The sequence below is a fragment of the Desmodus rotundus genome, chromosome 7, assembly GCF_022682495.2.
Source record: "Desmodus rotundus isolate HL8 chromosome 7, HLdesRot8A.1, whole genome shotgun sequence".
Taxonomy (NCBI): Eukaryota; Metazoa; Chordata; class Mammalia; order Chiroptera; family Phyllostomidae; genus Desmodus; species Desmodus rotundus.
The window spans coordinates 131,534,520-131,548,493 of NC_071393.1; the positions used below are offsets into that span (position 1 = coordinate 131,534,520).

The 13,974-nt window shown below is 46.5% G+C and overlaps 1 protein-coding gene across 1 annotated transcript in view; it reads left to right on the forward strand.

The window, feature by feature from the left end:
* AK7 (adenylate kinase 7) overlaps positions 1-13,974 on the forward strand; it is a 59,416-nt gene that overhangs the window by 18,949 nt on the left and 26,493 nt on the right. The window contains exons 5-8 of the mRNA XM_024568260.3: positions 358-468; positions 11,254-11,334; positions 11,850-11,938; positions 13,864-13,954. Of these exons, the coding sequence (XP_024424028.2) occupies positions 358-468; positions 11,254-11,334; positions 11,850-11,938; positions 13,864-13,954 (372 nt within the window). The remainder of the gene's footprint in view (positions 1-357; positions 469-11,253; positions 11,335-11,849; positions 11,939-13,863; positions 13,955-13,974) is intronic.

Here is a 13,974-nt window from a genome sequence, read left to right on the forward strand (position 1 = left end):
GAAGAGGCAGTGTAGGAAAGGGGGAAAAAAATCACAATTTAGATTCAAAACAAAACTACCTATATGGCAAGAACTGTTAAGAAATGGGTTATTCAACGACTTTACGGAGTCACAGGTCAACCTGGCACCATCTCTACAAAATAAAAGACATTTAAATGTTTAATGCTGTTCAGGTTAAGTTTAAATGATAAAATGTGGCTAGCTAAAACATATTCAAGAAAATTAAATCACTACCAAACAGGCAGTAGTTTTTAGAACACTTTATTTGAGCTTCAAGGAGCACAGTGAAGCTAACATCACTGAGCTTAGCTTTTCGCAGCCCTGACGCATCAGGTTTGGCCTCTTTGTCTTTCACAGGATGATTCTGAGATTCCATTTACCGAAGAGGATTATCGAAGGCGAAAGCACCATCCTCATTTTCTGGACCACATAAATGCTGAAAAAATAGTTCTCAAATTTGGGAAAAATGTAAGTCTGCCATAGCAGAGCGTCTGGGTAAGAGAAGTTCTTTTCTGAGGCAGAAGTTCTTTTCAGGCAACGGGAATGGCCAGAACTGCTTGGCCTGCTTTACGTACATCCTCTTAACGCATTAAACATCTCTGAGCTGGCTTCTCTCGTCCTTAACACCCGTAGATTTCAGCTTCAGGCTCGCCCCAAGATGTGCTGTCCTTAGATCCTGGCCCAGGTTCTGGTCCAGCCCACTAAATCCAAAGCCTTGTATCGGGTCACCAGCAGAACTCAAAGTCCTACCTACCACGGAGTCTGTAGGTGCAAAGAGTTGCTCAGCCCTGAAGAGGCAAATAACTCAGTTTAAATGTCGGGGGAGGGGGAGGGGGTTGAGGAACCACAGTTTTCCTTTTTCCACAATCTATCTTGTTTCGTATCACTCTGAAAAGTGCACAAACCTCATCCTACCAACAGGGAGACAGAGGGTCCCGAGGTTAAGTAGCCTGGGCAAGGTCACACAGGTGGCATTCTCTGAGCACCGTCCGAGTGCCTCCCAGCCTTGCCTGACCTTGTCCTCACACCACGGGTACCGTCGAGTGTGTAGTCAGCCCCGTGTCACGGGCGTGGATGCTGTGGGGAAGCAGTGTCAGGTGGGGGGCTGCCCTCCGCATCCAGCAGCCCGTGGGTGTTGCTCGGTTTGGTTTCTGACTCCAAACTCCATCGCTCAGTAGAGTGGACCTTGGCACATCCAGGTCACCGATCATGAAGAGCTACCGAGAGCTGAGAAGTTCATGTCAACAGTAACAGTAACTTATTAGCCTCTGTTGCAGCAAAATTTATTGTATATAATGAAATTATTTTATTTCTCTTGTATTTTATCAAAATGGGTGACCGCAATGTCCTGGTGATGGGTAAGTAATAACAGCTAAAACCGAGGGCTTGTAAATGTTTGCCAGGCACTGTGCTAAATATTTTACTCATGGTACCTCAATTCTGTGAACCGAGTGCCATACTATCATCCTCACTGAACTTACATGGAGCTAACACAGAAGCCCCAAACTCCTAAAGGTTCCTTCCATCCACCATCCACCACCTTTTCCCCACTAGCTGGAGACCTGCAGACATGGTCTGTAATAATAGTTCTAAGGTGACACCTAGTGGTCTCAGGGGAAATTACATTAGGAATTTTGTCCCTAAATTCAAGTTCTGTCCTTTTTTTTCAGTTTATTTATCTTTGGCAAGAGGGAAGGGAGGGAGAAGGAGAAGAAGAGAAACATCGATGTGGGAGAAATACATCCCATCGACTGGTTGCCTCTTGCCTCTCACATGGCCCCAACTGGGGGTCTGGCCCATAACCCAGGCATGTGCCCTGACTGGGAATCGTACCGGTGACCCTTCAGTTCACAGGCCAGTGCTGTCCACTGAGCCACACCAACCAGGGCTGTTTGTGGTCTGTTTTATTTATTTTTTTTAAACTTTTACAATACAAACACTGTGGGTATAAAATATTTAAAGGACACCACATGGGATTAGAATTTATAGCCACTTTCCTATCCATCAACTTATGACCTTAGCCAAGTTATTGAACTTTTGGGGTTAAAATTTAAAAAATAAAGGCACAAGACTAGATGGTCTAAATTTCTTCCAGTTCTAAACCCTATAACGATATTATTTTATTAAATTTGGACATAGCCCCCAAATGGGACATCCATGATTTTTTTTTTTGTAGTTTGGAATTTATTTTAAGTAATACTGAAATACTGGCATTAATAGTTGTTTCTCTAATAACTGAGCTATGGTCGGTGTTAGGCTTGCCCGCCATGCGGAAGCATCTAAGTTTACAGTTTGTCCTTTGAGGCTACTCTGTCCTCTGACCTGACTCTTTCCAGGTGAGACGATTGACAGAGGAGTCGCAGCTGAAATCAAGTGTCCTGGGAAGGGACCCGGAAGAATGGCCGAGTCCACTAGGTGGGGGAGCTGCGTGGAGTTTGCAGTAGGAGGCTGCCCTCTAGGAGAGAGAAGCGAGGGGGAGAGAGGGACAAGATGCCCACAGACGGCAGCCACAGGGCCCAGTCCCCGCCATGCATGTGGGTGCTGGTGGCATGAGTGACGGTGCGTCCTGCCCGTGGCTGTGAATGCCAGGGGCTTTGTGTAAGAGAAAACCCGGGATTTCTCAATCACTGATGTAATTCACTAACTGAGAACACGTGTTCACACACACAAACTAATTGATGTGAGGGATAGTCTAAAATAGAGACGTAGTATCATCTTAACATCTTTTTTGTTATGAAAACATTACATTTGTCCCATGTTCTAAGCAATAGATTCAAAATCTTACTTTAAAAATGGATTATTTTGACCCCCAGCTTTCTTAATCAGTCTTTTCTGAACAATTGATCAGATAAGTAAGGTTGATCCGGCCACCTGGGTCATCTCAGTGGCCCTGCTTCTCATCAGAGAGAGAACCTTGGGACTGATCGTGTAACCTGAGGGTCGAGCTCAGAGCTGCCTGGATCCTGCTATGCCCCAGGCACTGCGGCCAAGGCTGACCTCACAGACAGGAACAGAGCCGATGTGGGCTGTGCACACCTGGGGCTGGCGGTCCAGGGTTCGCGGGCCATGGCTGCATCTGTGGCTGCAATCACATTTGTGTTCTGTTACAAACACAAAAAGGACTCATCTAGTGTTCAGAGGCAAAGAGAAGCCCTAATAATTATACAAGTTGCCTAAATAGTTCAGATTTGCCTAACACCAACCCTGTCTTTAAAGGGGTCCTGCCGATTATTTGGAATATTTTAAAATAAACCAGCCCTGGCTGGTGTGGCTCAGTGGATTAAGTGCCGGCCTGTGAACCAAATTGGCAGTTCGATTCCCGGTCAGGGCACATGCCTGGGTTGCAGGCCGGGTCCACAGTTGGGGGTGCAAAAGAGGCAACCACACACTGATGTTTCTCTCCCTCTCCTTCTCCCTCCCTTCCCCTCTCTAAAAATAAATAAATAAAATCTTTTTTAAAATCTTTAAAAAAATAAAATAAACTTTAATTAGTATTTTGAGTTTACCAGAATTGTCCATCTGTTTTGTCAAAGTCACTTAAGTCATTTAGTGATCCCTGAGAACCTAAGTCTATGGTCCGGTCCCCCCCCAAAAAAAAATCTGCCTAGTCTCAATGGCAATTTATGAAATCTGTTGTAACAGATAATTATCCCACTGGCTTTTGATGCCTATATTCTCTGACCAGCCCAAGTTGATTTTATTTACTTATATTTAGAGGGAGGGGGAGGGAGGGAGAAAGAGAGAGAACGTTGATGTGAGAGAGATACAGCGATTGGTTGTCCCTCATATGCGCCCCAATGGGGGACCAAACCCACAACTCAGGCGTGTGCTATGACCAGGAATTGAACTGGTGACCTTTTGCTTTGTGGAATGACCCCCATCCCACTGGGCCCCACACCGGTCAGGGCAGTCATGATAATTTTTAACAAAGAGTGTTTCTACTTGCTTTACCAGGATCAAAGTTGACATTATTGCACTTCCATCCACGTGTACAAGTGAGGTTGGCCTGTAGTCTTCCTTTGTCATTCTGTCTTCTTCTGGTTTTACGATGGTGGTTCTACTGTCATACACTGAGTTGGGAACAAAATTGGAACATGAGTCCTGGTGGCTTTTAGAGACCGTGAATTAAAGCTGGGGACAGTGAAACCAGGAAGGGTTTAGGATGTTGGGAGCAAGAGGAGAGCCTAGGCGGGGCTGCCTTGGCCCTCCAGAAGTGGCACAGGAAGGAAAAGGGCCTGGACGGGCTGCCTTACCGCACTGGGAAGTCCGAGAACAGGGGCCCTTGGAGACAGGTCGGGGGTTGGCCAGGACGGGCTGTCGCTGCCTGTTGTTCCCTGGTTGCAAAGCTCGCGGGGTCCCTCCGAGTTTAGGACACGTGTGCCTGTGGGGGAAGAAGAGGGAGGAGTGAAAGGCACTGGTGTGTTCCTGGGTGGGAGAGCGCACACTGGGACCTCTGGTGGGAGGGGTTTAACTGCTGGTGGTTTAGGGGAGGTCTCATGCTGATGCACCAAAATCAGAGACTTACTCCCTGAACTTCATCCGTCCTTGGGTGGGGTTGGCACAAATGGCACTAGTTGGATTTTCGCTATCTACCACCCTGAGTAGGGTGGTTTAAGCCATTTACCCTCCGGTGGGGGAGGAGAAATGCAAACCATTTACACTTAAGTGTCTTGGTTTAGGGAACACGGGCTTGTGTAACTACAGGTCTCGGTTTCCCTGTTCCACTTGCCAAGGAATGTCCCTAGCTTCCTACCATCCTGCTTTAAACCACACAAGTATGGCTCTCCGGTGTGAATGAAGTCTCTTCTAGTTCTCACAGCCTCACAAGTTTCATACTGAAGCCCCCAGTCTGTCATTTAATTCCAAACTCTTCTCCCAGCTCAGCTGACTCGGGCCCAGAGGGACACGGAGGGGGGGTTCGCACACGCTCAGCTAGTTTCTCTTCCTCCCTCCTCTTTAGTTTACCCCTTCCTCTTCCTCCTCCTACTCCTTGCTCTATTACCTGCCTGTTTTTTTATCATCATCATCATCATGTCCTTTTGTTTTCCATTTCCTAAGGTTTTTTATCCTTTTAAACATTTATTTTATGATCTCTGCTCATTTACTTTCTGAAGGCAAGGCAAGTCTGGCTTCACTCCTGGTGGACTATTCTCTCAAAGACATTGTAATTTTGAAACTTTGGAAAAGCCGGGTTCGTGCTGCCTGTCACCTACCAGACCCGATAAGCAGAGGCAGGGACTGAATCTTTACCGCACTTCATTCAGATGGTCAGCCATCTGAGAAGACGGTGGGTTTGTACCCTAATGGACCATCTTAAATTCCATTTTAAACCGACCCTTTTTAAGAAGAAAAGCGTAGGTAAGGGGATTGGAATTCAGGGGAAAAGTCAATCAGATAAAAAGCTGCAGCATTCTTTCATCTGGGCCCTGGGCTGTGGTCACCTCACTCTGGGGCACAGTGGCTCACATACCATCTTGATTGCTTGCAACCCTCCTGGGTCCCCAAGGGGCAACTGCTTATGGTCTCCTGGAGTCCAGGTGGGTCATACCTTCAGTTCCTGGAACAATAGCTTTTTACATACACCGCTAACTAAGTTTATTAGCTATTACTTGAAACTAAAGTTTTTCCAACATTTGAGTCCCCCATCAATTTTGGTTTATGAGTTCATCTTTAGCAGGTTTTTTTTAATTACTAAAAAATGTAATTAAATGTTTCTCTTAATAAGCATATATTTTCTTGTGATTTATAAAACTCCAATTTAGTCATGGCTGGTGTGGCTCATTGGATTGAGCACCCGCCTGTGAACCAAAGGGTCCCCGGTTAGATTCCCAGTCAGGGCACATGCCTGGGTTGTGAGCCAGGTCCCCCGTAGGGGGTGCACGAGAGGCAACCACACATTGATGTTTCTCTCCCTCTTTTTTCTCACTCCCTTCCCCTCTCTAAAAAATAAAGAGAGGAAATCTTTTTAAAAACCTCCAATTTAAAAATAATCCCAGGGTTTTACATAGACTTTATTTTTAATACCATGTCTTTAAATTGTCAACATCCATTTCTTTATAATTCATCATCACCCCTAAAGACTTCACGTGAGTTCTTAGGAAAAAGTGGGCTAATGCAAAGTCTGTCTCTCGAAAGTGCTGCTATAAATGTCTCACGTAAGTGGATGAATCCGGCACCTTCCAGACCCACGGTTGTCACCGTGAAACAGGAACCCCCACGGAGACTGTACCTCACAGTTTAACTGGCATCACAGTCAATGCTGTACCCTCAGTGTCATCTGTCACCGTGAGGTCTGTGAGGTCGCTGCCCTTGCCCCAGCTAGTGTCTCCTTCACTGGGACTTGGAAGGACAGGAAGTGGGGTGGGGTTTGTATTTGCCTCCGTGGAATGGTGCCCAAGGTATCTCCCTGCCTAAAATGCTTGTTGTGTTAATTTCTTGGCTCTGGGATCCTTGGATTAAGCAGGTGATTTAAATTTGAAAGACAAACCCTTGAGAAGTACAAGGCCAAGTTTAGAATTCCTTCCTAGATCTTGGTTGGGTTTGATGTGTTTCCTCGTTTCTTCCCTCTGACACAGGCTGGAATTTTTTCTAACTTCACCAACTTCACCCTGTTGTGGTTGAGCCCTTCCTTAGTGTGGTCCGACTCCTAACCTTACCAGATCTGATACTTTGTCTGCTCCACACTCGTGGATTTAAAAATTCACACTTAGCCCTGGCCGGGTGGTTCAGTTGGTTGGAGCATCATCCTAAACACCGCGTCAACTAAGAAACACCCAAATCTGTAAGAATTTTTATGAGTTTAGCCCTGGCTGGTGTGGCTCAGTGGATTGAGTGCCAGCCTGCAAACCAAAGGGTTGCTGGTTCGATTCCCCATCGGGGCACATACTGGGTTTCAGGACAGATCCCCAGTACATGAGAGACAACCACACATTGATGTTTCTCTCCTTCCTTTCTCCCTCCCTTCCCCTCTGTCTAAAAATAAATAAATAAAATCTTTAAAATAAAAATTTAAAAAATAATTTTTATGAGTTTACTTGAGCCAAACTTGACAATTGCTGGAAGCAAAACCTCAACAGATCGAGAAAATGCTCCAGAAAATGGCAGTTTTACACCTTTTATATATTACAATAAAAAAAGAAGCCGTAAGTGGATTACATGAAATCCATTGGTGATATATTAGGGAGGTGGGGAAAAGCAAAGGATGGGGGACCTCTGGGGTTGGAATAAAAGTAAAATGATAGACACATACTTTTACACAGGTGGGTCCAGGACAGTTAACAGTCAACAATTAACACAGCGACAATGGCAATGAGGAGACTTGTGGTTTCCCAGTGCCTGCCTGTGCTTTGAGGTGTCCTGAAAAGGGAAATTTGACCTTCCAAAGTATGTTATGATAGATGCAAAAAAAAAAAAAAAAAAAAGGGACAAGTTCAGTTAAGGTAAAGTTTGACTTTGGTAAGGGAAGATTCTAGCCTAGGACATTGAACCCGGAAAAGCCGGGTTCGTGCTGCCTGTCACCTACCAGACCCAATAAGCAGAGACAGGGACTGAAACTTTGCGGCACTTTATTCAGATGGTCGGCGATCTGAGAAGACGATGGGTTTGTACCCTAATAGGCCACCTTAAATTCCATTTTAAACCAACCCTTTTTACAAGGAGAAGAAAAGCGTAGGTAAGGGGATTGGAATTCAGGGGAAAAGTCAATCAGATAAAAAGCTGCAGCATTCTTTCATCTGGGCCCTGGGTGGTGGGCATCTCCCCCTGGGGCACAGTGGCTCAGCTATCAACTGGAATTGCTTGCAGCCCTCCTGGGTCACAAGGCGGGAACTGCTTATCTCTCCTAGAGTCAGGGTGGGTCCTACCTTCAGTTCCTGGAAAGACAGCTTTTACATGCAATGATTACTAAACTTATTAGCTGTTACCTGAAACTAAAATGTTTCCACCGTGTGAGCCCCCCATCAACATCAGTGCCCTTCATGACCTGCTTTTATTAAAAAGTTTTTAATTTCAGACCATCCTATGTGGTTACTTTAAGTCTCTGGGTTTGTAAGGCCTTCATGCAGGCCTCTCCTGGGCTTGTCAGGTTTAGTCTGTGGCCCCTTTTCATCCACAACCAAAAGTTTGTGGGTTCAATCCCCAGTCAGGGCACGTGCCTAGGTTGTGGGTTTGATCGCTGTCGGGGCGTGCCCTGGAGGCAACCTCTCAGGGTTCCTCTCCCATGTGGCGCTCGTGCTCACGCTCTCTCTCTCTCTCTCTCTCAAACCACTAACCGTATTCTCGAGTGAGGATTTTTGTTAATTCACACTTACAAATTAAGAAACCAGCGGCTCCCCAGGCTGCCACACTGTCGGCTCTCAGCACCCTTGTGCTTGCGTCTGTCTTGTTGGCCTCGAGGGGTATCTCTTATGTTCTTGAGATGCTGCCATACTTAGAAGGTACCAGTGGCATTTCCTTTGGCATTTCCAGGTGTTTATAGCGCTATAACAAAGTGAAATACTCGGTTTCTGTGACTCCGTCTGTTCAAGCTTGCGTGGTCTCCACGGCCCTCAGGCCAACACCATCAGCTTAGTCCTGCATACAGACACGCTAAGCATTGCAGGAATTCTTCTGGCTTGCGGAGATAAGGGAATCGAGTGTTGTTTATCAAAGATTTGCAGGAACCAGACTCCCATCAACGAGCACCATCTTCCTCAGACCTCTGACGGCACCCAGATGTCTTCAGTGGCAGTTACGTCCTGCCCCTCCCATTCCCGTCTCCCCTTCCTTTGACATGAGCAGCCTGAACTCTGTACTTCCTTGAGATGCATGCGAGGTACCCTTGGAACTCCCATCTTCTCAGCTGACACTTCCTCAACCAATAAGCCTTTCCTTATTCCACACTCAGACATTTGTCGTGGCCTTTCGAAGTGGCAGGCACACCTGCTCTGGACAGGTAACAGGAGGTGTCAACGGAAGAATGTCCAAATGTGTAGAGAACCGTTATGAGTTGATTTGAGCCAAACTGACAACAGCTGCAGGGAGACAAGATTTTTTTTTTTTTTTAATAAAGGAAAGGAGTCTTTGTTTAAAAGCCGGGAAGCAAAGATCTTAAGTGCTTCCAAGAACAACAGTTTGCAGTTTCTTTCAGGCTTTGAAATTAAGGAGGGACCGTAAAGCAGATTACTTGAAGGCGGGAGAAAGCAAAGCACAGGGACTGAATTACAACACAGTTAACAAGATTATGTACTTTCTGGGGGACGGTTAGGCTTATTTCAAAGGTGTGTTAACCTAGATGCGTAAAAACAATGGACTGGGCTGGCTTACGGGAAAGATGAGCCTTTTACCAAGAACGGTTTATTCCTGGGGTATGACCACCTACCATGACCTGCTCACTTAGGAATTTGTGATCAGGTCACCCTGTGAGGTTACTTTCTGTAGACCCCCTTTTTTGTCCACAAAGGAAGAGTTTTAGATTTTTTTTTTTTAATCTACCACATTACCTGAAGCAGAAGAGGGGAACTCTTTTCCTGAGAAAGGTTCTAGACCCAATTCCCACTGTGGGTTTTCCCACACTGCCAAGCAATTATCATGCACCAGCTGGGTGTCTTACCTAATTCAGCTCAATTCTGACACGATCTGCCCAGAGATAGAGTCAGATCCCACAGATGACGGGCCCAGTCCCAACCTTCAGACACCAGCGACAAGCCCAGCTTGTCACCTGGGCTTCCAACCAACCCCAGTAGATTAGAGGTCCCCATGACCGCCCTCTCCCCTTAGGTTTGATTCATTTCCTAGAGGGGCTCTCAGAACTCAGAGAAGCACTCGCTCATTAGAGTGCTGGTTTATTATAAAAGGGTGTAATTCAGGGACAGCCAGATGGAAGAGACGTATAGGGCAAGGTATGGGGAAAGGGGAAGAGTGCCCTCTCCCAGCGCCACTCTCCAAATCTGCATGCGTTCGCCAACCTCAAGCCCGAAGGCTTTTCAAACCCCTTTGGAAAATTTCTGTTACCACGTTAGCCAGTACATTCAGGAAAAGCCAGGGAACGGGGTTAGCCTGCACCTGGCCCTTGCCCAGCATATCCGCAGGCCCAGATGGCGAGGAGTGTGGACCTGCAGTGACGTAGTTCCTCCCCAGAAACCTCGCTCCGCCCTCCCAGTTCCCCCAGCAGGGGGGTCCTGCCTCACCTTGGACTGCGTTCTCCGTTTATCATTCTTCCCTTCAACTTCCTTCGACTCACCGACATCTCACCTTACAAAACCTAATCACAGTGGTGATGGGGGACTTTGTCGACCTCTCTACTTCTGATGCTAACTCTGGTGTTTTAATCCGGGGATGAGTGAGCAAGAAGAGTCCAGTCACACGCGTGCACTCACAAATGACTCTCTCTCAGGTAGCATTAAGTTTCCAATCGAACTGACCAGGGAGAAGAAAATCTGGTCTGAAGTGGGCCGGCCTGTGGTGGCCTGGGGGTCAAATATTTAATGGAACCTAACCAGACCTCCAGGGCTCTCGGCCTCGTTTATCCTGGGACCTCGCGTCTCTCGCGTCCCTCGCGTCCCTCGCGTCCCTCGCGTCTCTCGCGTCGGCGATCCAGAAAGAAGTGCACCAAACATTACACAGGTGTCTCCACTTCTTTACACTATCAGGAAAGCCGCATGGTGATTGGATATTAGGAGGGAGGGCATTAAAATAAGAAGAATCAGGTATCCCTAAGCATTATCTCTGCCTGAAGCTTTTCAACCTGCAAAGACCCCGTCTCCCCACAGTCAGGCTGCTAGTACCGTGATGACTTTTAAAAATGGTTAAATATCGAGGAATTCTCCCGGGGCCCAAATTACGTCTCCCGGATGAGCTAAACATTCCGTGGCATTACAGTCCTTGTACTAAGGTCACTGCCAAACTGCGCGGTTTTGTGTCCGTCCACCTCCCCTGCCAGGTAATTAAAGATCCCTGTGGAAGGAGTAATTTGTACGTCTCCCTTTTTCCCCAGGTGCCCAACACAGTACTGAGAGGTGTTAAGTCTTCACAAATAATAAACTCTGGCTTTCATTTAATTAAGAGTGATAATTAAATTCTAATAGCGGTCGAAGGCATCCCTGAGTAGTGTGGAGTGGTGTCTAGAAAGGATTGTATTTCTATCTTAAACAATAGCTTAGTAGCTGAAAGAGATCACGAGACTCCCTAAAGCACTCATTTTTAACCACTAAAATAACCTGGGGCAATATGGTTAATAATACTACACTTAGCTTTTTTCCTGTATTTTCCTAATAGCTGAAAAAATTCGCGACTTACGTAGTTGCTGCTGGACTTCAGTATGGAGTGGAAGGAGGCATCTTACACTTTTTTTTGAAGGTATGACTATGAGGTTTTTTTCCATTGTTTTCCAGTAAGGTTTTGCAATTTGAAGATATTTTTGATGGCTTCTGCCGGCGGCTATGCCTGTGCAGTAGCGGAGAGTTCAGGGAGATACAGGTGTCGGCCATAACCACCTGCTTTTCTCTCCCATTGTTAACAACTTCAGTTGCCTCTCTGGGTAATAGAGACAAAGATGGATCTCCTTTCATTCAAGGACATCGTGCCTGTGTAAGCACTTTCTTCCTACACAGGCAACATGCAGAGGACTACTAAAGACAGCTGATGAGTGTATGATTGCTTGAAAAGTATTTCAGCTCTGGGGTTACACTCTATTTATTTTAACAGGGTTGGATACATCTCATCAGAACTGATTTACCAAACAGCTCTTTGGTGCTTCATTTGCATCAGACAGGCAGATCCCTTGGGTGCCTCTGACTGTAGCACTGTATGAGACCAGTAACAGTCCTATACGTGTAACGGAGAAAATGTGCTTTTGCTTCTCTCTCTTTTAGTTAGCTTGGCTGGGTGAGGTTCCTGTGTTACCAGTGTTTGGGGATGGATCAAATGTAATTCCAACAATTCATGTTCTTGATCTCGCAGGGTAAGTATTCTCCCAGAGGTACCACTTCCCTCAAACTCACTGACGGATGTGTTTGTTTATAAGTGAACACGTATTGAGCACTCACCAAGTGCTAAGACCCTTGCACTTATCATTGTATTTATTCTTCACAACAAACCAACACAGAAGGTAAGGTGATTCTCTCCATTTCACGTCTGATGAAAGAGCGTCCACCATCTAAAAGCTCCACACTTCTGAGGACACGTTCAGGTTCATCTTTTAAAAACTGTATCAGCAGAATAGCATGTCTCCCAATTCTGGGAAAGAAGGAACTTGTTATGTGCATTCCAGGGACCTAGCGTTCTTACTCTTTTGTCCCAGGTGACACTGGTATGTCCAGCCGTCCAGTTTAAATTCCAGAAATCAGATAGCAAACTCTAAAGCTGACGTGGGTTTCTTGGGCAACTGTAGGTAACATTAACACATGTTCTTCCCGTTCCCTGAGTGTCCCAAACTCTGTGCTCCAGGCAGGCCCAGAGATCCCTCTCCTCCTCCATGCGCTCTGACTTAAACTCGAGTCAAATGATGGTTCCCTTCATTTGTGGTTCATCGTTTCTACATTTCCGGTTCCAGGGGGCTTTATTTTACCACCCCTTCTGCGCATCCTCCTCCCCAAACCCCACTGAGTTTCAGCTCTTCCCTGAGACTCTGGCCTCTAGATTCCACTCTTCCTCTCTTCCACTGGGCACGAGTAAACTGGCCACAATCCCAGGCAGATTTGCAGATGTACTGGGGAGAAAGTGAAGCTTATACTTCATGACCCCGCCTCCCCTGCATGGGTCTCTTCCAAGGCCCTGAACTTAAACTTTATTATTTTTTCTTAAAGAAGGCCCCCCTGAACTGCGTAAGCTTCAGGCTCCACCACAACCCAGGTCTGCGGCAGCCGGCATTTACATTTGGCGTGGCGGAGCCGAAGGGGCCCTTCTTCTCTGCACTTGGGCATCGTGACGTTATCGGGTTTTAAAGATGTGGAGGAATATTTTCCACTATCAAGGCAAAATACTTAGCATTCGTCCTTAACATCCTAATTCCAAACGGATAAGTTAGCAAGTTCAATTATTCCCATTACAGAGGACTCTGTAGCATTCCTCCTACGGATTTCTTCTAAGATTGTCAAATATTTAACAAGGAAGAAACTAAAAAATTACATGTTGAGAAGTTAATATAAAAAATGTGAAACGAACATTTAGATGCATGCCTTTGTTTTATTTTTACTTAACTAAAAAATAGTTTAAATGGAGATAGAATCAACAGTCCTGCGTTAGACTTCAAGTCACTGCTCTTTCTCTCTGGGATTCTTTCATTTTTGCTCAAATCCCTGCTCTGCCTCGCTCCCGGCGTGTGGACCTGGGAGTGTTACTTAACCACTCAGTGTCTGATTTTCTCATTTGTGGGATGAGGGTAATAACAGTACCTACCTGGTCAGAGGGTCAGCGGGTAACGTCTGTTGGCAGTCACTTTTAATCCAGGGGAGAAGATCTTAGGCCCAGTCCCTAGAGCTGTGTGACTCCCTTCAGAAAACAACCGCTTCTCTGGATCTGGGTCTGCCCCGTGAACCCCTCCCCCAAATGCTGTGTGACATCAACGAGCCTCTGAGTGGGCAGACTTCTTCGTAAACGGCAGACCTGTGGGCTCGGGTACCCTTTGAGTACTGATCCAGCTTCAGATCCTGTAGCCCTTCAGCCAGGGAAATGTCACTTAGCTCTTTACCAGCGTCCCCACCTGTAGCACAGCCCATCCTCCTAACCGTGACCTTGTTGGAAGTGAAGTGACATGATTTCCTAACACACCGAGCACCGTGGTGCCGGGCGCGGGGGTGGGGGGGAGGGGGGGTGGTCAGTGAATTCCAGTTTACTGCATCGCTTTTGCTTTTCCCCCCCCCGGTGATACTCCCCGTTGGTCCGCAGAGTGATACAAAACATAATAGACCACGTGCCGAAGGCTCATTACGTGGTGGCTGTGGATGAGTCCGTCCAGACCCTGGAGGACTTAGTCAAGGTACAGCCATTGTATCCCAC